The 26518-nt window shown below is 55.8% G+C and overlaps 1 protein-coding gene across 1 annotated transcript in view; it reads left to right on the top strand.

Moving 5' to 3' along the window:
• The first annotated feature begins 515 nt into the window (after window positions 1-515).
• The window catches only part of LOC119103132 (syntaxin-binding protein 5), a 90973-nt gene continuing 64970 nt past the window's right edge, over window positions 516-26518 (top strand). Inside the window, exons 1-2 of the mRNA XM_037226583.1 lie at window positions 516-920; window positions 1273-1469. Coding sequence (XP_037082478.1) covers window positions 1350-1469 — 120 coding nt within the window. The 5' untranslated portion in view covers window positions 516-920; window positions 1273-1349. The remainder of the gene's footprint in view (window positions 921-1272; window positions 1470-26518) is intronic.

Below are 26518 nucleotides of genomic sequence, written 5' to 3'. Positions count from 1 at the left end.
ACATATATATTGCTTAAGATACATTTTGTTTCTGCATGTGCCATTGCTACACATTTAGAAGTGGTCAACATAATGAGTCTTTGTCTACCATCTTTTGGATTGACCTATTTTTCATAGAGTTTATAATGTAATCACACACATATTTAAGGTAAAAGTAAAAACTACCTCCTGTGCAACATTTGAAATTAGTTATTATTTAAGATCATAGTTGATACACTTATGCCTATAGAATGATTCTCAAGTTTAAGGAAGGGTCACAGTCCATCAGAATGCTCATGATAGACACATATCATAAGGACAGATTATGACTGTGGTTGTGACACCTACCAATTTAGTCATGCTACCAGTTGGCTGGACTTGAAATTTATCAAAATGTTGATTCTTGCATTATATTCATGATATTCATTATGTTATTGTATTTTGTTTGTTAAATTTATTATATTCCTCCATTATATATTGCACTATGTTTTTGCACTTTATAATCTTTCAAATAGAAGTTAACATTTAAGGTAAGACATTCGTACCAGATAAACATATGGCAATATCAGGCTGTACTTAAGTACTTCTTATGATATATTTTGACATGAATAAAGACCACATTATCAACAAGCATCATACATTAACTCAATACAAGCAATTAAAAATGGTGTATAGTAGGGAATGCATCAACCCACAGATCAATGTACAAAGAGTAAATATGCAAGCTTTAAAGTGGTGGCAAGGGCCATTAAAAACTTTGAGCAGCTCTAAATATTTGGGAATGCCTATGAGGGTGCAGCAATTCCCATTATAATGTGATACTGTTTAATCATTTTAACTGTTTTTGTCATTTTGGGCATAGTTAACCAGAACATGGTCTGGCAATAGCTCAGCACATTAAGAATAGAAGACTGGATGTAATGCCACACCTCTATGAAAATGTGAGAGCTCAGTTTAATCACCTTCCATCTCACATTGCAACACATCCTCATTTCTGCAGCTGTAGCTCAAACTCAACAACAAGTGGTATGCCAAAGTTGAATCCTGCACCCTGGATGCCCATCACTTTGATTCCTTTCATGTGCTGTATACAAAGTTATTTTTTAATTGGCTTCATAAGGCCCCCTTTTTATCACAGGCATTTCAGGCATCTTGGTTGTGGGTGAGAGTGACACTGCAGAATTTTTCAATTCATGCAAGTTGCCTGCATCATGGCCCATTTGTGCTGCTGACGTCCAGATGCAGGGGTTTGCAGCTGAAGAACGTACCCAGGGCATGTACACATGCCTGCAGGCGATGGTGGTGTGCAACGCGGCAGCCTCCAGAGACCAACACGTGTGATAGCAACTGGGCAGTAGCGGACGGCTACCATGAAGAAGTTCAACTTCAAGGACATGCTGGATGGGTTACTGGGCTCGACGCCGGCCACGGCGCGGATCGAGCAGGAGTTCCAGGAGAAGCTGACGCCGCAGGATTTCCGCGCCATGAACGTGAGTGTGACCGCAGGCACGGCCAGCCCGTGGGCGCCATGGACCGTCACGGCCAGTAACCGTCCCCGCAGTGGACTGTCCCGGCCAGTGACGGCGGGCACGAGGGGGCCCTCTCAAGACAGGCAGACCGCCGCCTCTGCCGACAGCTGGGCGTGTGGCTCGCCAGCGCCGTACACTCCAGCACAGTCGGCTGAACCGCGCCGAGCGACCGGCCATCGGAGACTTGCGCAGTGGGTCCTACAAATCCTCCGTGGGCGGCTAATTTTGCGATCGCGATGAGTTTCTGTGAACGACGTACACCGCGGCGTCAGGCCGGTGGGGAGGGAGGAGGGTGGGGTGGCACAGCAGGACCGTACCCGGGGGTACGCCATGCGGGTGCCATCCTCCCGCACTGTGTGCCATTACCGGAGGGCTAAGTAGTGCTCATTTAGCGCCTGCACGGGCACCTGTGTGGGGCGTTGTCTGTAGTTTTTGGGCTCCGCGGTCACCTGTCTGAGCGGCGCGCTTGCGAAATACGCGCCGCAGCACATCGCCACGCCTTGTGGTCAGAGGTCGACCTGGTAGCAAGCGGCAGTCGGACGCAATGTGAGGCTGATGGTGCTGCCCTTCTTACGTTATCGTCGGTGAACGTGCGTCCGTCGTGGCACGCGTGCGGGCCGTCGACGGGTGCGCCGCGTCCAGGGGCTGCGGGCGGGGCCCGGCGCTCGCCGGCTTCAGGACACGGAGCCGGCGCCGGCGCGAGCCACCGTGCGCTGCCGGTCCACAATCGTCGACAGCGTACTATGTGGCAGCGGCCTTGCTCCGGTGTGGGAGTTGCCTTCTGTGGCGATTGACAGTACTCCCCTTCCATCACGATTTCTCCGAGGAACTGGGGGGCTACAAAGTGCTAGAAGCCTTGTTTCCTCGCGGGGTCCCCATGGTTTTCTTTAGGACACCCAAAAATTGGTCCTGATTATCAGATTGAGCCCACTCAGTTTACACAGGGCCCCATTTCAGACTAGCAAGGACCCCATGGTCCATGTGGTGGTCGCAAGCACTTCTGGAAACATCGTAAAGCTCACTCATCATTGTTGCACTTACGGTTTTCAATGCACCAAGGAGGGCTGTCGCCGCCCTCGCCCACAAATTCAGTGTTGGATTTTTTGCACTTTGTTGGGGCATTCAACCGTGATGAAATTTGTACTCCGGATATTATACCAGCAAAAATAAACCCGCGAAGCTCTCCGTACACAAACCAATCAATCATGATCCACACAAAGCAAGAAGTGCCCGACATCCACACGTCATATTGATTTCTACCGTCCAACAAACCATTTCAAATGTATGACCATCACCCATTCACGATGCCTCAGTTGCCCCCACCCACACTCTAATCGCAAAACCGTCGTCGAGCCTCCTTTCCGCCGCGCTCTCACTGCACACCATTGTATACGCCGCATAGCACGCCAACCTTGTCCACAATGGTGTCTCCGCAGGCGGAGACACCATTGTGGACAAGGTTGGCGCCGCAGGCGGGCGGGAGACGCCCCCGGAGGCATTTGCCGGTACCCCTCACAGACGGCCACGTAATGGGAGGGAATGTCCCGCCTTTCTCGGGGCTGCCGCGGAGGCGTCTCCGCTCTCCGGGCTCTCTGGCGCGTGATTGGCTGTCGCGTGGCGTGGGGCTGCGACAGTGTTCGCGGCGTCACCGGATTGCCCATCTGTCCTGAACCAACTGCTTACGAAAACAAAAAGTGGCCTATGATGCGCATGAGCCCAGGTTTCGCTGGCTCACCTACAACCCAATATGGCAGACAAGGAAGAGACGCGAAACCTATGCTGATGGGATGTTTCTCTCAACGCATGGGGCGGGTGAAGGGGAAAGATAAAAAGAAGAAACCATGTGGTGTAGAACGAAAAAGCGCGTTGTAATTACTACAGGTACGTTAAGGTCGCTATTGTATGCATTCGTGTACATCGCTGGAGATTTCGTGGCGAGGTTAACAGAAACAGCGGGTATTTCTGACAGTGGGCACTGACACTGTGGCCGCGTGGTCCCGACGGTAGCCACTCGGGCGCCGGTGACGGCCGGCTCTGGGAGGAGGGGCGGGCGACGGCGGCGGCCGGCCGGCGCGCAGAAGATGGCCCGCCTCCGTGTGGTAATATAATATAACGCAGCCAATTAAATGTCTTGCACGGGTGACCTGAAACTGGTTCCCATCGAAACCAGACGGTATCCGATGGGAAGGGCGGGGACTAAACGGGCTAAATCTGTTGACGACCTCATTTTGTGACCTATGGGCACCCAACCTTCACCATTCGATACCGCGTGGTTATTTGCCTATTTTCCAGAAAATGGTGACCTTGGGTCAAGTCAGAGATTACATCAAGCGTCCAGAGCCACGAAAATCGACTGCAGATAACCTCGTTTTCCGAGCCGAAGGACCGGTCGACACAAAGTGTTTGCCGTTCGATACGCCATGGTCGAAAGCTTAGCCTTTCCAGAAGATCGTGACCTTGGGTCACATAAAAAATCACCAAAAAGTTCCTAAGCAGGCCAAAGTCAGTTTACAGACAACCCCATGCTTCGAGCCAGTGAAACTAATCGGCACCAAACTTTTACCACTCGATGTGCCATGGTCGATAACCTCTCTTCTCCACAAAATGGTGACCCGGGGGTCGGGTCAAAGCTCACTAAAAAGTTAGGAAATCGACCAAGATCAGTTTTAGACAACCACATGCTTTGAGCCTGTGGGACCGGTGGACAGGATATCTTCACCGATGAATGCATCATGGTCGACCTTCCTGTTATGAAGATGGTGGCCGCGGGTCACGTCAGAGGATCACCAAAAAGCCCGAAACCGCCAACATTGGCTGCAGACGGTATGGTGGCAATATCTATCGCTGATTAGACCGGACCCTGCCGTTGATAGAGTTATGTCACCGTCTGACTGGGTTTCTTTGCTGCAAGACAGCAGTGCCCTCGTTATCTGACTTTTCTTATCGTGTTGCTGCTGAACTTGGGCGTCGCTGCAGCGTCTGCTGGAGCATCAGACACTTACCAGTGCGTGGCAAACATCTGGCATCTCAGAAACCATACCTATGTGGCTGGACTTGGATCAGCTCGTCTTTGATAAGCAGTTGGCAACTGGCTGGGAGAGTCGACTGATGGAGGAACGGCCACATTACCACATTATCTGTGGCACACGTAACTTCGTCCGTCCAACTACGTGGCTGATAAGGTGGGACCGAGCCATTCGCAGCAAACCGTGCCGAACGGGAACTCTAATCCCACACCGTCCGTGCGCAACATTGGGTCAGAGTTCTAATGACCGACTGAATCCCAGTCAGCTTAGTGCCGCTGGGCCGGGGACCCCCGCAGTCGTGCCGTCGGACGCGGCTCCTGCCTCATTGCATGAGCCCAGCTGCTGCGCCGCGGCCGGGGGCCGGCCTGGGCGCTGTTTGTACAGCCATTAGGAGCCATATCCCCTCCTAATAGTGTCGTTGCGTGCTTCGATGTTTTTCTGCCGGGCGGCCACTGGGAGCGTCGCCACGTTTCGCCTCGGAGCTGGCGGACCAAACAGCAGCGGGTTGGATGCGAGGCACGTCTTCGGTACGGTTCGTGTGGGAGCGCAAGCCTTCGCTGCTTGTAGCGGCGCTGCACAGATTTGGGAACGGGTGCGGTTAGAAACTTACGTAGGTCTGCTGTTGTAATTGTACGGGCAATGCTGGCGGGCCTGATGGGTTTGAAGGAAACGGCGACAAGAAGCGGTAGTAGGTGATTTAGAGCCATTTATCGGACTTCTGGAAGCAGCCGCTGTAGGCAATCGGGCCATGAAGGTTGAAATAAATACGATGCGAATACAAGCAAAGTTGTTGGGTTGAAACACGATGAAAGTATCGCTGCATGCATGGATGGGTTATTGGAGTATGGTTACGAGGAAATCAGTGGCGGGTTGAGCCTTGCGTGGAGACATGGAACCTGCCAGAACATGGCGTGTGAGTTACATGCGCCGAAAGGGCGCGTCCGCATTCTTTTTGTGTTGGGTGTCTGGATGCATAAAAAATCAGAACACTGATGTCAGGACTTACGTCTCGGGTGCGTCGGAAACAGCAATGTAAGTATACATCACAGTCTCAGTAGTTCCCACCTATCAATGTATGGAAAAGTCCCTTCAATTTAGTTGATTGAAGGGTAGGCGTTGTAAGCAGACATCGTAGTCAATTTGTAGTACATATGCATTCAGTGTATTTAAATGGGGTTAGGAAGTCTCGTCCCATCGATTAATTACATGCTGTTTTATGTTTAGTTCTATTTTGAGATATGTTTTAGAAGCCCTACCTAGCTGCGATCGCGAGGCGATACAGGTGCACAGCTTGCTCACCATCACAAATAGGCAGTGCCATCAGAATGGCAAACGACGTTTCAGCCCAGATTTCGACCCCGCAGTTTGTGAGCGACTGATGTGAGCAGTTATATTTCCCTGACGTGATTTTCTCGTAAATAATTAGCTTGATTCATCAACACCATGGTGGGAGAATCCGCTGCCGTTGCCGGCGTCTGAATCTTTCCGAGCTCAGCAAAGCTGACATAAGGCTATGGTATGTGCTAGGTACAGGAGATACTTGGGGCCCCAAAGCCACCCTGACCTCCTCTCGAGCTCGGCAAAGAAATCTATGGCGCTGCCACATGTTCAGACCCTGCGCGTGACACGTCACGTCACGGGCGTACCGCGCCACGTCACGGGCGTACCGCGCCACGTCACGGGCGTAACGCGCCTCACCGACATATGGTACCCCATCCACTATTTTCGGTATGCCCGCTTTATCCGCGACATAGCTACCTAACTTAGCTATCATGTTACCGCCGAAACCCATTCCTAACAGATAATTATGCCGTCATACGGAAACCGGCCCTCGCACACCAAATACGCGATCGCAATTTCAATCAAATAAAATCAGATTTAGGACGGGACTTGACGGGACCGGACGGGACCAGAGAAGAACAGAAGGAACCGGCGTAAACTGGACAGGGCCAGCGGATCCCGGCCCATGGCAGCCAAGTCCCTCACAGCCCCGCCCATGGCCGCCCAGCCCATCGCAGCCCAGCCCATCACAGTCCAGCCCGATCGCAGCTCAGCTCAGCTCAGCTCAGCTCAGCTCAGCTCAGCTCAGCTCAGCTCAGCTCAGCTCAGCTCAGCTCAGCTCAGCTCAGCTCAGCTCAGCTCAGCTCAGCCAGCCAGCCCAGCCCAGCCCAGCCCAGCCCAGCCCAGCCCAGCCCAGCCCAGCCCAGCCCAGCCCAGCCCAGCCCAGCCCAGCCTAGTTCAGCCCAGGTCAGCCCAGCCCAGCCCAGCTCAGTCCCATCTGCCCACGTCCGGTCCCGTCCGGCCTCATCTCATCCACGTCCGTCCTGTCCCGCCGCCATGGCTTAAGCCAGGTGGGCCCTCGTACACTTACTTCCTTTATAACGCGATGCTGCATGAGATGAGACCCAAAATGACCCTCAGATTTACCGGATTCAGCCATCCAACACTTGCAAGCTTTCATCTGATGCCGCTCACGGTTTTCATGCGCCAGCGAAATTCTGGCCAGTGTTTTCCAAAACAGTGCGGACTTTTCTGGGTGTGATAACATTCTTACGATAATTGGCGTGCAATTATCATCACGGTGAATGGATCGTCTTTTCTGTCTTTTCTGGTTTAGGTAGTTTTTAGTTTTTTGTTTGAAATTTATCCTTTAAGAGACTTAGTCCGGACCTTTTGCTCAAATGGATTTCAGGGAATATGTTCTGTGATCAGGGATTATCTGCCGTTCTAGGATCTGTGATTATTTGCCTCTCTGGGATCTGGGATAGTCTTGCTTCATGATGGGGGGTTGTTTGTCTGTCTTGGATCAGGGGTTATTTGCCTCTCTGGGATCAGGGATTATTGACCTCTGTGGGATTTGTTATTATATGCCTCTCTGGGATCAGGGATTATTGACCTCTCTGGGATCTGTGATTATTTGTCTCCCTTGGGTCAGGGATTATTTGTCTCTGGGATCAGGGATTATTGACCTCTCTGGGATCTGCGATTATTTGTCTCTCTGGGACAAGCGCCCACGCCAAGCAGTGCTTGTTACGTGAGCCATGACCGCTGTCATCCGATCGTGAAATTCCTGGCTAACAACACCATTGTGCGGCGCAAGCTGAACATACTCCAATGCTTGGCACGGTCCGTGCTGCCCTCTGACGTCACCTAACCTTCAGGGTGGCGGCTGCCGCCGACCGCATGCCATTCCAGTCAGTGTGGAAAGCGAGCTCCCGAAGCGACTTAAACACACCTTATCTCGGGCGAGTGAATCAGAAGGCAGACACTCTAACGAACTGGACTGTCGCCACGTGCAAATGTGTAGATAGGTTTGGCTCAGACCTTCAGTTCTGGTTCAAAACGCCGAGTTTCATGCGTATTTGTTTTGATTTAGTTTAGTTGTACGGTGTTTGGGGTTGTCAAGCAAATGGAGGTCGTTCCTACCTTGTACGAGAGGCAGCGTAAGTGCGGCAAGTCTTGGTTGTTCACGTAACGGCATCTAGTAGCGACCAACTCATGTTGACAACCGTGTAAGCTAAGTCAAGGCAGCTGTCGGATACGCATGGATGGCGTGGTCGACATTGCCATTTTACATCGCACGTCTTGGCAGTAAGTGTTTTGTGCTTGTTTATGAAGAGTGGGCCCTTAATCGGTCAACATACACAACTCAAACCATTGCAATCAATCATAACATAATTGTTATGACTTGTTATGCCTATTTAAAAAAATAAAACTGGCTTATCCTACGGGTGATGTGATGTTACCAGTGTAGCCTTTTGGCTACTTCGATGCTTGTCAAAATCCTGGAAAATTTCCCGAGCCTGGCGTATCTTGGAAAAGTCATAAAGGTATTAGCAGACTGCTTTGTGCATGAGATCTTACGATCAATATTAACGTGTTGGTTGATATTTAAGAAGATAACCGCATTTTTTCGGTCAGAGTCTGTTAAGCCACGTACGACCAAACAGACCTTCTGAAAGGCATTGGGAGCCAATATTAATCTGCGAGACAACCGTTCGTGCCTATGGTAAGCGTGACTCTGCGGGCTAATATAGTTGGCTGATCATACAAAGAGAATTGCCGATCACTTAAAGGACATCTGTCGTTTTCACGACACTGCCAGAATAGGTCATTAAAATGGGAGCTTGTGTGTAGCGTCATCCACCCGTTATTTTCTGACAGCCGTTTACCACTTCGCTTTTGATTAGTTTCTCTTCACTACAGTTGTGCGCTGTGCGTTGGCGTCGTTCCGGCACCTTGTGCTGCCTAGCGTGCTGCGGCCTACGCCGCCATGTCGGCCGATCGCCGCGCCGGCCGGGGCGAGCGACCGGCCGACCCGGCCGACTGCCAGCCGTGGCAAGGTCGCCGCCTTTTTCCGCCGGGCGCGTATCGATTGGCGGCGCCGACCTGTCGACGCCGGCGCGCCGGCCAGCGCCGCCCGACCAGCCGTGATCCCGCGGCCTGCGCCGGCCCCGGCCCCAGCCCCGGCCCCGGCCCCGGCCTCCGTCCCGGCCCCGGCCCCGTCCCCGTCCCCGTCCCCGTCCCCGTCCCCGTCCCCGTCCCCGTCCCCGTCCCCGTCCCCGTCCCCGGCCCCGGCCCCGGCCCCGGCCCCGGCCCCGGCCCCGGCCCCGGCCCCGGCCCCGGCCCCGGCCCCGGCCCCGGCTGGCCGCCGATGCGCGGCGAGCGACGGGGCCCCGCGCGCATCCCGCACGGGCCGACGGCGCCGCACTGGACAACGACGCTGGCGGTGCAGGAGGATAATTTGCTCACCTCCGCAGCCGACGGCGCCGCACCGCAACTTTTGTGTATGATGCGTGTTGTTTGGAGGTGTGAGGCGGCTATCTCACAAAGTTGACGGCTCTCAAGTTTCGCCGGTGATTTTTGCAGTTGCGAATTGAAACAAGTCACCTTTATGCCGGAAACAGGTGCCTTCATGTTGTCCCACTAGCATCCCTGCGGAGTTAAATGGGAACCGTTTGTTTGTTCGGGCGCACACTAAGCCCCGATGGCCCAAATTTGAAGTACGCTGGGAATGTGAAATCTACAACTGAATGCGTGAACGGAACTTAAGATATGAAATATTAGCCTTTATGTCCAAAATTCTCGAAAAACTTATATATAATAGACCCATCCTTCATGTAAACCAAAACCACCTAATTCGCCAAAATCAGTTCGGATTTCAGAAGAACAAAAGTACTTACATGCCAATTCTTCTTCTGCAGGGAACTATCACTAAGGCTTTTGAAAACGGGGAATATGTGTTAGGTTTGTATTTAGATTTGAAGAAAGCCTTTGACACTTTAAACATTAACCTTCTTCTACGTAAACTTACTAAATATGGTATTCGACGAAAATCTTATGAAATCATTTCTTCATATTTGTCTGGCAGAACTCAGGGTGTAAAAATCAGGAATGATCTATCAACAATCAAAAACGTAGCAATGGGGGTACCCCAAGGATCCATTCTCGGCCCAATCCTCTTTTTAATGTACATAAATGACTTGCCTAAATTAAGCAGTAACATGATTTGTCTATCTTACGCTGATGATACTGTGATTGTTTTCAAAAATAAAAGTATTGTCGAACTTCAAAACAATGTCAATACGCTTTTGCTTCTAATGACTTCTTGGTTTGCTGCTAATTTGCTCTCCCTGAACGTATCAGAAACATTCACACAGCATTACACAACCCTTTCTTCGCATTTCCGACTAAATGTGCAAATTAATAATTCACCTGTTGAAGAGAAGAAGAAATTAAATACCTTGGTGTAATCATTGACAAATCTCTTAAGTTTACAAGCCACACTAATTTTGTTGCAAGCATAGTAAGTAGAAATATTGGAATAATAAGTAGGGTTAGGTACTTTGTTGATAAAACAACGTCACATCTACTCTATAACACTTTGATTCTTCCTTATCTAAATTACAGCTGCTTTGTTTGGGGCATCAATTACGCTTCTCAACTAGATCGGTTGGTAATTTTGCAAAAAAGGGCTGTGCATCTTATAGAAAATGTGCATCCTCCACAAAGCTCAGAGCCAATCTTTAAACGATACACAATTTCGAAACTATCGGACATTGCTAAATCTCAAATGTTAATTGTGATGCACAAATTTTTAACTTCACAGCTCCCTGCATCATTCGATTTAAGTTACAATCTCTACGAATCCAGTGACATGGATATGAGGCGAGCAAAACATTTAGACCAACCTTTCTCTTATCGTAATTATAGACTATTTACAGCATCTTGCCTTGGCCCTAAGCTGTGGAACGACATTATGGTTTCATATTTTCCAAGAATAGCTGATATCCCTGTATCAAAAACCATCGTTAAGAACATCATCCGCAAGCATTTCGTGAACACATATTAACGTAACCAACATATTTGAAGACATTGCCATCCTTGTGCTGTACATATCCAACGCACTTCATATTTGACCTCCTTCATGTTTCATAATCAATTTCTGATATAAAGTCATGCACATATACCCAAATTCACGGCGCTGGCTCCGGGAGTTCTCCCAGCAACAAGCTCTGCTTAGCTGGGTGGACTCCTTGGACATCCAGCTCAAAACCCAGCACAAAAATGACCAGGTAATTGCCCCCTCCGACTTGTGTGACTGTATAGCCCTTACTAACACGGTGAATTGAGTGGTTGTAGATTATTGGGCGGTTATAGCGGGCTGTCATTAGCTGACTTTGGCTAATGGCTTCTTTAAGCCTTTTCATCTATGATTTTTCCCCACCTATCACATAACACAATTCCTTCGGGTCTGCTCCACCTCTTCGCCTGTTTTTTTACGCTTGTTTCATCTTCCTAGCTGGGAGTGCCGCGACTTGATTTTATGTTTTCTGGTGTCAACGTACGGTTTACTGCGTCGCTGGGATTGAGGGAGGGGCACTCCTGGTTACCTGTTCTTGGGTAACGGCGTAGAAAAAAAAATCCGGGTAGCAGTGACGCAACCTTTATGCCACAAACCCAGTAGCCAGTCCTCACCTTTACACCGCGTCAGCTACCGAGCCCACAAACAACGCCACGCCATCACGCGATTTGCATTCTATCGCAACCCGTGGCGAGCTCTTATGCGCGGTCTACATGTGACCAATGTTGCTTTATAACATTTTCATAAGGAACTAATATTTGATAATATTTTCGTGCATGCGAAGGAAGCGGACGATGGTCACAACTTTGCAACCGCTCTTGAAGACGAAAGGGAAAGCAAATGTGTTAAGTCCTTGGTCCAAGCTGCGTGAAGGCGTTCATTTCTCACGTGGCGCACAGCATGTCAAAGGAATGGTGATACAGGCCTTTCTAGGACTCATTACACTAGCGTTTTCTGGAAGGCTGGTGCATTCATGCTCCGTCCATAGAAGCATATGACGCCGAGATCGGACGCTCGTCATTGGTGGGCCATCTCGCGTGTCTGGTCTGCTAACCGCCCTGTTCGCCCGTCAGCAGGCCGCCATAGTCCTGAGCGTCGGCCACAGTGTAGAAATCTCAGCACTGTCTGTCTGGCCACTGGCGGAGAGGGCAGCTCTTCCCACCGCTGCCCCTCTGGCGGCGTAGCGAGGAGTGCGGCCCCTCTCTGAAGTGGCGCTCTGACCGCATGGGAGCAGGCGGTCCTCCTCAGCGCTGGCCGTGTGACTGTGCGGTGGGGAGAACAGTCCTCAGCGGCGCCCGTCTGCCGGCGTGGCGGGCTACCTTCATTAAAGACCTCCCATGAGATGGCCGCTGCATTAGCCGAGCGGCAGCCGGGACGGGCGTTATGGCGGCAGGCCGCGGTCCGCCGCCACATTCATTACCTGGCCGGCCGAGCCCGTGCCGTCCAGGACGGGGCACCTGGGATGCTGGGATGGTCTGCGGGTCGCCGGCGAGCGGCCGTCTGGCCGCGCCGACGGCGGCGAGCGGCCGGCTCCGTCGGAGCTGGTGCGGACGGCGGCGAGCGGCTGGCTCCGTCGGAGCTGGTGCGGACGGCGGGTCTGCCGGAGGCGCTGGGGCAGGGCGGCGGGCCAGCCGGAGGCGGTGGGGTAGGGCGGCGGGCCAGCCGGAGGCGGTGGGGCAGGAGGGCTGGCCAGCCGGAGGCGGTGGGGCAGGAGGGCTGGCCAGCCGGAGGCGGTAGGGCAGGAGGGCTGGCCAGCCGGAGGCGGTGGGGCAGGAGGGCTGGCCAACCGGAGGCGGTGGGGCAGGAGGGCTGGCCAGCCGGAGGCGGTAGGGCAGGGGGGCTGGCCAGCCGGAGGCGGTGGGGCAGGAGGGCCGGCCAGCCGGAGGCGGTGGGGCAGGAGGGCTGGCCAGCCGGAGGCGGTGGGGCAGGAGGGCTGGCCAGCCGGAGGCGGTGGGGCAGGAAAGCGGGCCAGCCGGAGGCGGTGGGGCAGGGCGGCGGGCCAGCCGGGGGCGCTGGGGCAGGAGGGCGGGCCAGCCGGAGGCGGTGGGACAGGGCGGCGGGCCAGTCGGGGGCGCTGGGGCAGGAGGGCGGGCCAGCCGGAGGCGGTGGGGCAGGAGGGCTGGCCAGCCGGAGGCGATGGGGCAGGAGGGCGGGAGGGAGGGAGGGCGGACCAGAGGACGGGCCGGCACGAGGCAGGAAACCAGATGCTGGGCATCTACGCCGGCCGACTCTGCGCGGCGCCCCCCCCCCCCCCCCTCCTCCCCTTCCGCTCTGCCTAGCCTCGTTTTAGGTTGGCTATCGAAGTACGACAGCTGGTGTCCAAAGCGAGGCATAAAACTGTTATAAGACTCAAAGGTCGTAATTTTGTGCACCGTAAATCGGTTTCAAAAAGTTGGGATGACAGGATGACAAATTAATAATCACCTGAATCTCAGTGCTGCTGTTAGCTCCTGAACTAGTCTGAAATTTCCTAAAATCTCGGCAAGTATTCTTGCCTGAAGTGATTTTAGCGGTAACAATTGGCCTTTACTCACTCACTCAGTCCTACTTCGATCGGAATCGTGCAAGCTGTGTGGTGTCATGCGCGGACCAATGAACGCTTTTCAGGCCTGGTCGCTCAAGCGCCATTGGCGTCTCAGCTTTGATGACGTCACGCGGTATATGTACTTGTAGCCAGGTGCCAGCTAGGTGTGAAGAAATTGCGCCCACGATGCAATGGGTCACTGGAAAATGGAACATGAAATAGATCACCTGACAAATATCTCATGCTATTCAGAATAGCAAGAGGTTTTCTGGTAAGCATGCATGAGCCCCTGGTTGTGTTGTTTTGGGTTTAGGTTTGCCTGCGGCAGTATTTTGTTGTTTTGTTGTATCGGCAACGCACATCGCAAGGGCCACCGCATTGCGTCGTTTGGCGAGCGATAACCGTGTACATGCTTCCGAGCGAGTGGAACGCCATGACGTCGGTGAGTTAGGGCAAGGCGAGGCGATCGGGAGGGAGGTTAAGTGTCATTACTGCGTTGGCGATGAGTAGATGTTTAGGGAGGGGTGTGCTGGATGTTTAGGCCACGTCTGCCGTATGGCGAATAGATCAAGCGACAGGCGGCAGCGTCACCGCTGTGGCGTCATTTCCTTGGTGTTCTGGAATCAAGCGACAGGCGGCAGTGTTACCGCTGTGGCGTCATTTCACTGGTGTTCTGGAGTAAGTCTCGCGTGTTCCGTAACCAGCGATGAACCAGCCGCATGAAAACACTCACCATGTCTTTGACGATTGCAAATTTAGCCTTCTTGCCGTTGCGCCCATGCTCGCCAGTATGTCTGGAGATCATTCAGCCATTGATTGCGATGGTTACTGCTTGTCAACTTTCCCTCTTATTTTGCCAAGCTCCTCTTAATACGAAAACGTTTCCAGTCGTTTTATTGGGCTATAGCTAAATTAAAATCCTCTTGTGAACTTGCTTTTAGTTTGGCCAGACAATCGGCCATCCTAAATCCCCCTGCAATCAATTTGGCCAGCATTAGTCTGCCTAATCTGTATGCAAAAGCCGGCTGGCTGATGAGTGCGCCTGGCAGCTGTGGGCGGTGTGCTCCTGCGCGAGCACGGCCGGGGCTTACAGCACGGCCGGCTCAGACCGTCATCGGCGGGCGTGATGCCGCACCAGGGCGACGCTCCGCCGCAGCACGCTCCTCCGCCTGCCGCCGAACGTCTCGGCCCCGAGCCGGCCGTCGGGGGGCGCTCCTGGCCTGTGCCCAGCGTACTGTGATGTCCAGCGCGCTGGCCTGTGCCCAGCGTACTCTCCCGTCCAGCGCGCTGGCCTGTGCCCGGCGTACTCTGATGTCCAGCGCGCTGGCCTGTGCCCAGCGTACTCTCCCGTCCAGCGCGCTGACCTGTGCCCAGCGTATTCGTCGGTCCAACGTACTCTCCAATCCAGCGCGCTGGCCTGTGCCCAGCGTACTCTGATGTCCAGCGCGCTGGCCTGTGCCCAGCGTACTCTCCCGTCCAGCGCGCTGGCCTGTGCCCAGCGTACTCGTTGGTCCAGCGTACTCTCCAATCCAGCGCGCTGGCCTGTGCCCAGCGTACTCTGATGTCCAGCGCGCTGGCCTGTGCCCAGCGTACTCTCCCGTCCAGCGCGCTGGCCTGTGCCCAGCGCACTCGTTGGTCCAGCGTACTCTCCAGTCCAACGCGCTGGCCTGTGCCCAGCGTACTCTCCCGTCCAGCGTACTTTCCATTCCAGCGCGCTGGCCTGTGTCCAGCGTACGCGGCCGTGCGATTGGATGGTGACGTTGACGGACCGGCCGACTGGGCCGTATCGGCGGGCCTTGTCGGCTCTCGGGGCGGGCGGCTGGCGGCTGTCGGCCGGCGCCTGGCGGCTGTCGCACTCCCGCAGGATTTATCTGCCGCTACGACAGGCCCGGACGATTTGTGAGCGCGCGGTGCGGCTGCCGCGACCCGACGTTAAAAGCTCGACGTCTGATCGGCCGGGCTGGCAGGCCGACCGGCGATAGAGTCGTGCCGTCCTCCCTCGCGCCTGGCCGCTCCCGCCGCAGCTGCGGATTTCGGGGCGGGGCGACGGTGCGGACGGTGGCGCCGCTGCGTTGTTTGAGCGGCGGGCCGACAGGTGGCGCCAGGGGCAGCGGCCGACCGGCGGCCGACGGCTGGCAATGCTAAGCTGCAGCGCCGCTGCTGAATCGGCGTGACAGTCGGAAACAACGCCCTTCGTGCCGACTGCCGGCACTCGATTGGCATCCGGTGCCCGTGATGTTATGATCTCCGCTGAGCTGGGGCTCACGTTGACTTTATGGGGGATCTGGATGCTGGCCCAGTGGCATGATCTCTTGGGACGAGCGGTTCCCTGAGATGCATTGCCCTTCACTGAGCCGGCGGTTCAGGCGGGGTCGTAATGAGACGGCGCTCCTTATGGTGGCGAGATTATGGCTCTGTAGCGTTGCCCTCCGTTGAAACTGTGATCCTTAGGACATGACGTCCTTTCACGGAGACAACGGAGACAATGGGAGGCTTATGACCATCATGAAGACTGTAATCCTTGCGGTGGGGCGCCCCATCAGGAGGCGGTGGTCGTACAGCTTGGTCACCTACTGAAACGGTGGCCCTTTGGACTTGGCCTACCATTGCGTATTAGCGATGTGACGTGACCTAGCCGAAACAGCGACGCCGTCGCGTGACCCGTCGGAGACATTAGCCCCGCGGCGTGCTGTTCTCCCCAAGCATTGTTGAGTTGGGCGTTGCCCCAGCTGGGCGACGTCCTCCGAGCACCAGCTCCCTCAACACAGCAGCATCAGCTCCCCGACACAGCGGCACCAGCTCCCCTGACACAGCAGCACCAGCTTCCCCGACACAGCAGCACCAGCTCCTCGACACAGCAGCATCAGCTCCCTGACACTGCAGCACCAGCTCCCTCGACACAGCGACACCAGCCCCCTCGACACAGCGACACCAGCTTCCTCGACACAGCAGCACCAGCTCCTCCGACACAGGAGCACCAGCTCCCCCGACACAGCAGCGTCAGCTCCCCCGACACAACAGCACCAGCTCCCTTGACACAGCAGCATCAGCTCCCCGACACAGCGGCACCAGCTCCCCTGACACAGCAGCACCAGCTTCCCCGACACAGCAGCATCAGCTCCCTCGACACAGCAGCGCCAGCTCCCCCGACACAGCAGCCGTCAAGAGCCACCGGCCGGGGACGGCGGCCCTCCCAGGCGGCCATGCCGGGACGTCAGGCCGTCTCCGTGACCGTCCGGCGCCCCAGCGGTGGTCGCCCGCCGGCCAGCCGGGCCGCCGCCGTGTGCCGTGACCGGGCCGAGACGGCGGCGGCCCGGTGGCCCAGTGCCGGCCCGGCCGGGCGGCGGATGCCCCGGCGCACGGTCGCCCGGCAGCTATTGATTAGAGCCGGCCGGCGGCGGCCGGGCGGCGTCGTCGGCGGCGGCAGTGCCGAGCGGAGACGGCCGGCAGCCGCGCGCCGCCCGGGGCCGCGCCGCGCCATGTCCTCCCGTAACGAGCGCGCCCGCCGCGACCGCGATGCCCGCCGCCAGAGCGAGCTGGCCAAGATCCGGCGCAAGTACGTGTCGGGCGAGTCTGTGTCCAGCGGCTCGCCGCCGTCGAGCGTGGCCGCCGGCCCGGTGGCCGGCTCGGTGGCCGCGCGGCCCGCGCCCGCCGCCCGTCGGCCCGACAATCAGGTAACAGCCACCGCCGCCGCGTCCGCCTGACCCCGGCTGCCACCACCGGGGGGCTGGCAGAGGGGACGGGATGGCCGCACCGCGCTGCTGACCCGAGGGGAGGGGGGGAGGGGGTCGGTGCTAGAGCTAGGTGCAGTGTTCTTGCGAGGTGAGATGCTTCTTGTTAGTCACCTCCCCGCTAGTCACCGTGCTGGTATGTGTCTGGCATGGAGAGGGCGTCCGCCGGTGCCTCCCGATGTCGCCCACGGTGTTAGGGGCGACGTCGGTGTCAGGTGTCAGGGGCGACATTGGGACGCCTCTGCTGGCGTTCTCGGGCTTCTGGTCCGAGGTGGCCTTCGGAACCTCTGGTGGGTAGACCGGACTGGTAGCTAGCACTTGCCAGTGCTGAGGCTGGCTTTATCCGGCTCCGGCACCCACTGCGCGTTGGACTAGACGTCGAGCGCCAAGGAGACCTCGTCACACTGGCGAACGTCACTAGCGGGGAGATCTGCTGGGACGAAATAGCAGGTTGTAAGCGACATGCGTCTTCACCTGACGTTGGTTGTTTGTGCATCTGCCGTTCTGTTGCGGTCCCGCCTGGCAGCCTCAGCGGGCCGGTTCATGGCCGCGCGCGGCACTCGGGTGCCCGGACCAGGTCTGCAGAGGCCGCCGAGACACGGGTGGCCGGGCAGCCAGCGCTCGAGGACGGCTGGCACTGCTGAGGCCTGTGCGCTGGCGATTCACTCCAGATGTGCATACTGTATGGGAGATGTATGGCACCTGAGGGCGAGGTTGTATAGGTCGTTTGACAGAGTTGGGCGCGTGTGCTGTGAAGGTAGAAATAGCGTTATGCAAATTGGGACAAGTAGCCAATCTGTCTTACGATGGATGGCAAAGCTAACGTGGCGAATGACTGCATCAATAATTAAGTTGCACTACGTTTTAAAGCATTGGTGACAGCCTTCGAGTTAATTAAAGGCTTGTGGCTAAAAGTAATCAACTGTGCTTGCCAAAAGTTATTGATGTGTGTGCAGTTTTCTCAACTCTATTACGAGCCTAAAATATTGCACCATCAAACTTTTGTAGAAAGTTTCATATTAACTACGCAGCTCTTTTCCTCCATACAACACTTTCTGCACGGTTTGGTTTACGGCCCCTGTACAGTAAGAGTGGTATGTCATCGTTGGTAAATGTTTTTCCTTTAGTATATCGAGGTGATCAAATGTTGATTTACGCACTGTTCAACCTTTTGAAAGTACACCGTCATCCGCTCAAAGCCAATATGTCTTAACTTCGTCAAGTGTGCTTGAAGTGTGTGCTCACAAATTTGGGTAACGAGACCGTTAAACGCATCACGAATTATATTGGTCGCCCTGCGATGTTCGGCGTAGGGACCTGAGATTGAGAGCCTCGTGGCACTCCCAATCAGACACGCTGGTAAGCGCTGTGCGTGTATGGTGCTTTCGCCAACGAAGTTGGAAACCATGATTTTATTGTCTTAGGTGTTCATGCTATCAACTGACTGGCCATTTTCATGTGTCACAAAAATAATAGCCGGCTGACGCAGACAGCTAGTGACCGTACCCTTGCTTTCATTGCTATCGTAAATGTCGACGCCCAAATCAGCGTGATGAAGGATGATTCAAACCGTATGGTTTATTGCACTGGGCGGGTCCGCCGTGGCGCACGGCATGATGGTGAAACACTGAGTCTTATACGGCAGCTGACTGCTGTGTTGGAAGTACGCCGCTGCGCCGTGTCTGGGTGGCGTCTGGGTCACCTGGGTACGTGACGTCACCGTGGAGCGTGAACAGCGTAACGTCAGATACCAGTCACCCTGTGAAGCCGCGACGGCAGGGACCGAAGCTGCGGCGGCAGCGACCGAAGCCTCGACGGCAGCGACCGAAGCCCCGAAGGCAGCGACCGAAGCCTCGACTGCAGCGACCGGAGCCCCGAAGGCAGCGACCGAAACCTCGACGGCAGCGACCGAAGCCCCGAAGGCAGCGACCGAAGCCTCGACGGCAGCGACCGAAGCCTCGACGGCAGCGACCGAAGCCTCGACGGCAGCGACCGAAGCCTCGGCGGCAGCGACCGAAGCCTCGACGGCAGCGACCGAAGCCTCGACGGCAGCGACCGAAGCCCCGGCAGCAGCGGCCGAAGCCGCGGCAGCAGCGACGGCAGCGTTGCACGAAGCCGGGGACTGAGATCTGGCAGCATGGCCGAAAACGACGGCCATGAAACGAGAAGGAAAGTGCGACGGATGACATTCCATGTGCGCCTCGCTGCGGTACGGATGTGAGAGGGGTCGATCAACAGCTTACTGCACACGTGCGACCTGTGAAGAGCTGCAACCGAGCCGGCGCAGACGGGCTGGGCCACGTCTGACCCAGTGTGCTCGGTGCTGATCAGGAGCGCACGGGATTGGAATATGACTGAGGGCCGCGGCATAGTCAGAGTGCGGAACGTCCCGGCTAATCCAATGTCACCAATCAATTCGGAACAGAGCGACCCCGTATCGGGAGACGTTCGGATGAAATGAATTGTTTTACGTGGGCCATGACGGGCGTTTTAATGCGTATCTTTGCGGGGGTTCGGGAACCGGTGGGGGTTGGGTGGGGTTGGGAGCCAACGAAGTCTCCAATGTTCTGAAAATGTGACACTTCCCATGCGTGTGGACTGAAAAATAACCAAAAACGACTTCGTGCTACCCGACACCTCAGCAAAGCTTCCGTTGTCCATGCTTTCACTTGTGCAGAATACGCCTAGGATCTGTGTCGATTTCATATATCGTCTGTTCATGGAAATATTGAGATTGACTTAGAAAGGCGAAATGGATGCAGTGTAGCCTGAACTGCCCGGTTTTGCCCGCTTGCCATGTTCTCAGTAGCGTACGACTTCCCCGGGCATGGTGGTGACGGACTGGTGCCGATCGTGTTTTAACACGAGTTAGCGACACAGCTGATCCGATACACGGCGTCATTTCCTCAGCAGTGCGACGTGGCTCAGTGCTTAAGCAAGCATGAGCAGATATTTCATAACACCCCCTTGTTTTCAGGGCCTGTTTAACAAGGCCGGGTTTGTTTGCGCTTGGGTCTCAGCGTTGCCCGCTCAAAATGCCCACGCAAATGAATGCCAGTGCGGTGCGGTACGCTGCGTGCGGTTTATTCGGTCACTAATGCCAGTTTTGCCATGCAGATGGCAGCTAGCAAGTACGTGCCAGCGCAGCACAACTAGTACTGACTTATGATGTTATAGCAGATCGTGTGGTCCTAATGCGGTGAGTGTAGGTGGTTTTCTGTACGCCAGTTGCAGCGAGTAGTGACCACTTGTTGACTTGTGTGAACTGAAGCAACAAAAAGGACGGATTCTGCTATCAATGCAAACATTGGTGTAGATGGCCACACGTGTCTCAAGGCGTTGTAGATCGGTTGGAAGTTCCGTCGCCCTTCGTTTCGTCATGAAAATCGGTGGCATTTATTAAGGACAAGAGCGGGAATGAGAAGTTCAGAAGGCACAATGCGCCTTTGTGGCGGTGCTGTTTTTTTGAACGTGCTCTGTGATGTGCCATAACGGCGGTCGGCGGGACGTCCGTTGGGGCAACGGCATTGTCGCAGCAGGCTAGACGACGAAAGTCCCCATCGTTTGCACGCTCGCGCGCTCACCGAACACGCCTGGCCACCCAGTGGCTTGGTTGCGTTGGCTCAGGCGGTCACAGGTAACGCGTGACGCGCGCGGAGTTGATGGCTGATGATGAACTCTGGCCTGCTGACGGGCGCTGCCGCAAAGCTCAGCCAGCGGGAGCACCGCGCCGGGTCAGCGGGGCCGGCAGCAGGCTGTGTCCCGGTCCGGCGTGGCCTGCCACTGGCCTGCGGCTGCTGGCTGTCTCAGCCGGCGGGAGCACCGCACCGGGTCAGCGGGGCCGGCAGCAGGCTGTGTCCCAGCCCGGCCTGGCCTGCCACTGGCCTGCGGCTGCTGGCTGCCTCAGCCGGCGGGAGCACCGCGCCGGGTCAGCGGGGCCGGCAGCAGGCTGTGTCCCAGCCCGGCCTGGCCTACCACTGGCCTGCGGCTGCTGGCTACCTCAAGCCGGCGGGCTTGGGCGCCATGCTGGCTTCCGGGACTCTGCCCTGTTGTGGAGGAGGGGCTGCCTGCCAGCGGTACCCTCGACGTGTCGGCCGAGGGGACAGGTGTGGCAGGTGAGAGGCTGTCGTGGAGGACGGGTCCAGCACGGCAGCCGTGGCTGGTGGCCGTGACGCTTAGAACGGCGGGGCTGATTGCGCCGGTGTTAGTGAATGTTTAATCGAAACCGCTTCATTGGTTGCTCTGGAAGCGGCAATTTGACGGCGCCATTTCATCGAAGGGACGTGCAGTCACGCTTCCGAGCATGCAATCTCCGCGGCTAAGGCACTTCGGTGACCAGTGAAGGTCTATCGGGGCTTTTAGTGCAATTACAACGCTGCCGACGCTTCCAATATCCACATTTGGTCTGAGGAGTTAAAAATCTGGGATTTGAGAAGTAGAGTAGAGTAGAGTAGAGTAGAGTAGAGTAGAGTAGAGTAGAGTAGAGTAGAGTAGAGTAGAGTAGAGTAGAGTAGAGTAGAGTAGAGTAGAGTAGAGTAGAGTAGAGTAGAGTAGAGTAGAGTAGAGAATGGAATAAGGTGGAGTGGAGTGGAGTGGAGTGGAGTGGAGTGGAGTGGAGTGGAGTGGAGTGGAGTGGAGTGGAGTGGAGTGGAGCTGAGCTGAGCTGAGCTGAGCTGAGCTGAGCTGAGCTGAGCGGAGCGGAGTGGAGTGGAGTGGAGTGGAGTGGAGTGGAGTGGAATGGAGTGGATAGTGAAGAGTGAAGAGCTGAGGTGAATTGGAGAAATCTTACTTAGGGTGGTGTGGGGTGGGATGGAAGAAGAGAGGAGAGGAGAGGAGAGGAGAGGAGAGGAGAGGAGAGGAGAGAGGAGAGGAGAGGAGAGGAGAGGAGAGGAGAGGAGAGGAGAGGAGAGGAGAGGAGAGGAGAGGAGAGGAGAGGAGGAGAGGAGAGGAGGGAGAGGAGAGGAGAGGAGAGGAGAGGAGAGGAGAGGAGAGGAGAGGAGAGGAAAAGTGGGTAGCGAAGGGTGGAGAGCTGAGATGAGTTTGAAAAATCGTAGTGGAAAATAACGATATCGAGAGGAATGGAGTGATATTCAGTGGAGTGATGCTCAGTGGCGTGTGTTGAAGTAAAGTGGAGTGGAGTGAAGTGAATACAAATTCGATTGAAGTGAAGCTAAGTCAAGTGGGGGTGCGTGGTACCATCGGTACCAATTGGTCCTGGCCTCGCTGTAGTTCTTCCACGCGACACGTGCTGATACCTAGAGGGCAATGCTGTAGACCCTCTGTAACCTTGGCTGATACCTGGAACCTCCAGTCCTCCCCTGCGACGCCGGCTGACGCCTGTACGGGGCGTCCTGCAGTCCTCCGCAGCATCGCCTATCGTGCCCTGTCCGTGGCGTCCGAGAATTGTTCCGTGTGCTGTCGTCCCATTTGGGACGGCGAGCGTCCGGCCGCTGGCGCAGCACTCTCCGCCGCCCCCCCCCCCCCCCCCCGCTTCGGGCCGGGCCGCCCGGGTCCGCCGTCCCCGCTCGACAAGCGACCGGGCAAGACGCCGTCCCCGTGCGTCGCCGGGCCGACCTTGGTTTACGCACGGCGGCTAATTGAGTCACGGCGTAGCGCTCGTCTCCGACTCGTGCTCCTGGCAACAACGGCCTCGTCTCCGACTCGTACGCCTTGCAACAACGGCCTCGTCTCCGACTTGTACGCATGGCAACAACGGCCTTTCGCCCGAAGGCTGCCTCTCGGGGCGTGCGTCACGTGTTATTATACGGATTGCGTGCCTGCAGAGCTCCGGGGGGGGGGGGGGGGGGGGGGATTACCGTTGGCAGGCGCAGTTCGTCCGCGACAGACGGGTCTGTGCGCTGAGTGGCGTCTGATGCCGGTTGCAGCCAATGGTAATGGCATGCTGCGATGACTGTGGCGTGTTTGTGGGCGAGCCTGCTGCCTCCTTGCAGGCCGGGCCAGCCACGCGACTGTGCGCCACGTATTTCTTTGGACCACATGCGGCTGTTGCAAGACAAATTTGAGTGGCCATTGTGATCTCCCAGTGTTGGCAACCGAGCAGAGGGTTTTCCGAGGCCTCACAACGTCGGACCTGAGCAGCGGGCGATTGGGGGATCTGGGGCATCGGACCGTCATTTCCGCCGGGAACGGAGCGCGTGCTCCGCTCTGTCCAGCCACCACTCTAGCGGCTCGGGCCCAGCCGATCAGCTGGCCATGCGGAACGGGACGGAGCGGGGCGTGGCCGGTCGGCACATAGGTGCGCCGGGCAACACCGGCGGCCGAGCCGGCGCTGCGTCCCTCGCCCGACACCGCGCGCGCCGCCCGGCCGCGGCGCCGACCGCGCTCGCCGGCACCAACAGCGCACCGGCTGCGGAGTCGTGGACTGTGCAGTCCATAGTGGACTGCAGCCAAGTCCACGGGTGCACGCCTGTCTGCGGCGCGTACCGACTGCCCGTAGCAGAACGTGGCGCAAAAGAGGTACGCCTTTTGCCAGCCCGGCTATCGATCTGCGGTGCCCATCATCTGTGGGTGTGACGGCGGGCGCCGCAGCCCCGCCGCCGCCCGTCCATCGTGTCGGGCCGCACGTGCGACGGAAAGATCGGGTCCGTGCGCCCTGTCGGCCCGCTCAACACGACCGACGATGGGTCTGGCTGAAATGACGACGTAACCTCGGCTCCAGGCGTCAGGCGGCGCGCGCGTACGTGACGGGGCTCAAAACGGGCCCGTGCAAGTCGTACACTTACTTAAAAGGCAACCCGGTGAACGGCGATGTGACCGTGTCACGGCAGTGCTTCTGGCTCCCTGCGCGCCTGATATGGTGCTGGGCCTGCACTGTGCCGTACGCGATGGCGGACGCGTATGTGATTGCGTGCCGTTGATACGGAGGCTTACGTCTGTCCCAGTCGATATTCACGATACGGCTATCGATTGTCATGGACTTTTTGCATTACAGTCGGGCCATTCATTGCCTTAGATGATCGTGGTGGACCCCGATCGACTGCAGCTTAACTGGTTCGGGATTTCTTTGTTGTACGTCCACTTTTTTACGTATGTTCATTCCAGATCAGGCGTCTCGTCCAAAGACATTCTCAAGGTTCTTGTGCGGCGCAGCTGTTTGGTAACCCCCAAGGGTTTTTGCATCAGGCTTGTTGAGCTTTTTGATAGGATCCTTATGTGGTTCCTGTGGTATATACGAGTTACATAGGTGAAGGTGAAGCATGTATTGTTAATAAGCTCGTTTAAATGACTATGAATGCTATAATATATAAATATGCGTGTGTGCAGGATTTTAGTTTGCGTCGTTGTTTCGCAGACAAGTTGAGCGATCTGTTGCAAAGTTATCGAGATCAGCCGCCGGTAGTCTGCTGAACTCGGCTGAAGCTGCCACATGCCGCTCCATTATTCAATTTCCATAAATGAATAGCACTGCGGTGGCAGTTATGAATAGGGATGCAGCGTGTTTGTGAATTCCGCGTGGTAAGTGCAGTGTGTTGTTCTAGAAGGTACGCCATGCATTATGCAGTCAGTCCCATCGGGTTTGTTTTCTGAAATATAGCAAGACTGAAGCGACATTGCTATGTGGTCTTAGCACCTGAGGGAGGTCGCTTAAGAATATCCACACCCATACCAGGGCCAGCCAGCCAAATATTAAACCATAAAGACCCAGATCCATACATGGGTGCAGGAGATATCTGGGATCCGGCCATACACATTTAGTTGGGAGTTGGTGTTCGGCTCAAATGCGCTTCCTGCCCTCGTTTGTGGGTCTCGACCGAGCCCACACGGTTCGTTATGGGGTGCGACCGTCGGTTGTCTTCCGACCGACCGCCAGCACCCCTCCCCTTCTTAATCGAATTTGTCATTCACTATCGACCGGAGCCCTGTGTGCGACAGGGCCGGGTCTTTGCGGGTCTGGGAAAGGGACTCGACGGAGCTGGGTCAGCGGGTCTCGGAGAGGGGCTCGACGGGGACGGGTCAGCGGGTCTTGGAGAGGGACTCGACAGGGATGGGTCAGCGGGCCTTGGAGAGAGACTCGACGGGTACGGATCAGCGGGTCTTGGAGAGGGACTCGACGGGGACAGGTCGGCGGGTCTTGGAGAGGGACTCGACGGGGACGGGTCAGCGTGCCTTGGAGAGGGACTCGACAGGGATGGGTCAGCGGGCCTTGGAGAGGGACTCGACGGGGACGGGTCAGCGGGTCTTGGAGAGGTAGTCGACGGGGCCGAGTCTCTGCGGGGCTTGGAGAAGAACTCGTCATAGCCACCGCCTGTTTCAACACCAATGGAGCATACAGTGTGCATACAGACCCCATTCGTCATCCCATCACCCCAAGTCATCTTTCACTTTGCGCGCATGGCCAGAGTTTTTGGGGCTGCTATGTAGGTTATTGGAAAGAGAAAGCAATTCATGCTTAGGGAATCGTTTTTTCTTCCATTCTTGAAGGCCAGTGACTAAAGGTCTCAGATTTGATTTTCACGTTAACAACGTTTGCTAGCACTGCTCTTGCCAAAATACGTGTTTACGCACCGATCCTCACCGAATTGGTGTGTCAGAATATTTGGTAACTTCTGCCTTTGCCCATCACATTGAAGTGCATCCCTATTTGGTAAGACGTCCTGACTCCTTTGTGGTGCGGTCAATTGTCAGGCGCAGCGGGGCATTGCTGGGTTTGAAGGTGCTTTTGGGAAGCACGGCACTGGAATTTAGCAGCTATGGTTCTCTGATGCAATGAACCGCATGTACTTGTGCGTCTGGAAGTACCCAGCCTAGCTGCCCTTTGATCCACGGATCCGCAACCATTCGGGAGTCAGTGCATCGTCATCGAATGATAGAGGAAGCCATCGAAAATTGTAGTGCCGCAACCTTCCATAATTTAGGCCCAATCTTGAGTCGAGCGTGCCACCGAGAAATGACGTTGTCGCCTGCCTGCCCTTGAAGAGCCGCGGGTCTCTACGCCCCTCAATAAGACAAACGAAGGGACGGCTGAACCGCGGATATCCAGATAATTGGGGGCCGCAAACTGACATAAGCGTGGGCACTACGAACCAAACACACTCGTGGCCCGGGCTCCACGACACAAACATTCACCTGGAGGTACAATGGTTGGGCTTGGGCGTGCGTGACAGGCTATTATTTTCGTGTTCAAGGCCATTAGGCTAGTTCTTGTTGTTAAGCTTTGTTGGCTTTGTAATCTTCGTTAGCAGTGGTGCAGTGCATGGGTCTCTTGCTACAAGGTTGTACAAAGTAATGTCCTTTCAAAGTGGCTTCCCATTGTTTGCGTTGTTATTGTTGTCAGCAACTGAGCTAGCTACATGTTTTACGCCTGTCCAACCGCACGCATGTGGGTTCCTTAATTGACTTATCAT

The sequence above is a fragment of the Pollicipes pollicipes genome, unplaced genomic scaffold (genome assembly GCF_011947565.3).
Source record: "Pollicipes pollicipes isolate AB1234 unplaced genomic scaffold, Ppol_2.1 Scaffold_5724;HRSCAF=6776_pilon_pilon_pilon, whole genome shotgun sequence".
Lineage (NCBI taxonomy): Eukaryota > Metazoa > Arthropoda > Thecostraca > Pollicipedomorpha > Pollicipedidae > Pollicipes > Pollicipes pollicipes.
This window is presented reverse-complemented; position numbering and strand designations above follow the sequence as displayed.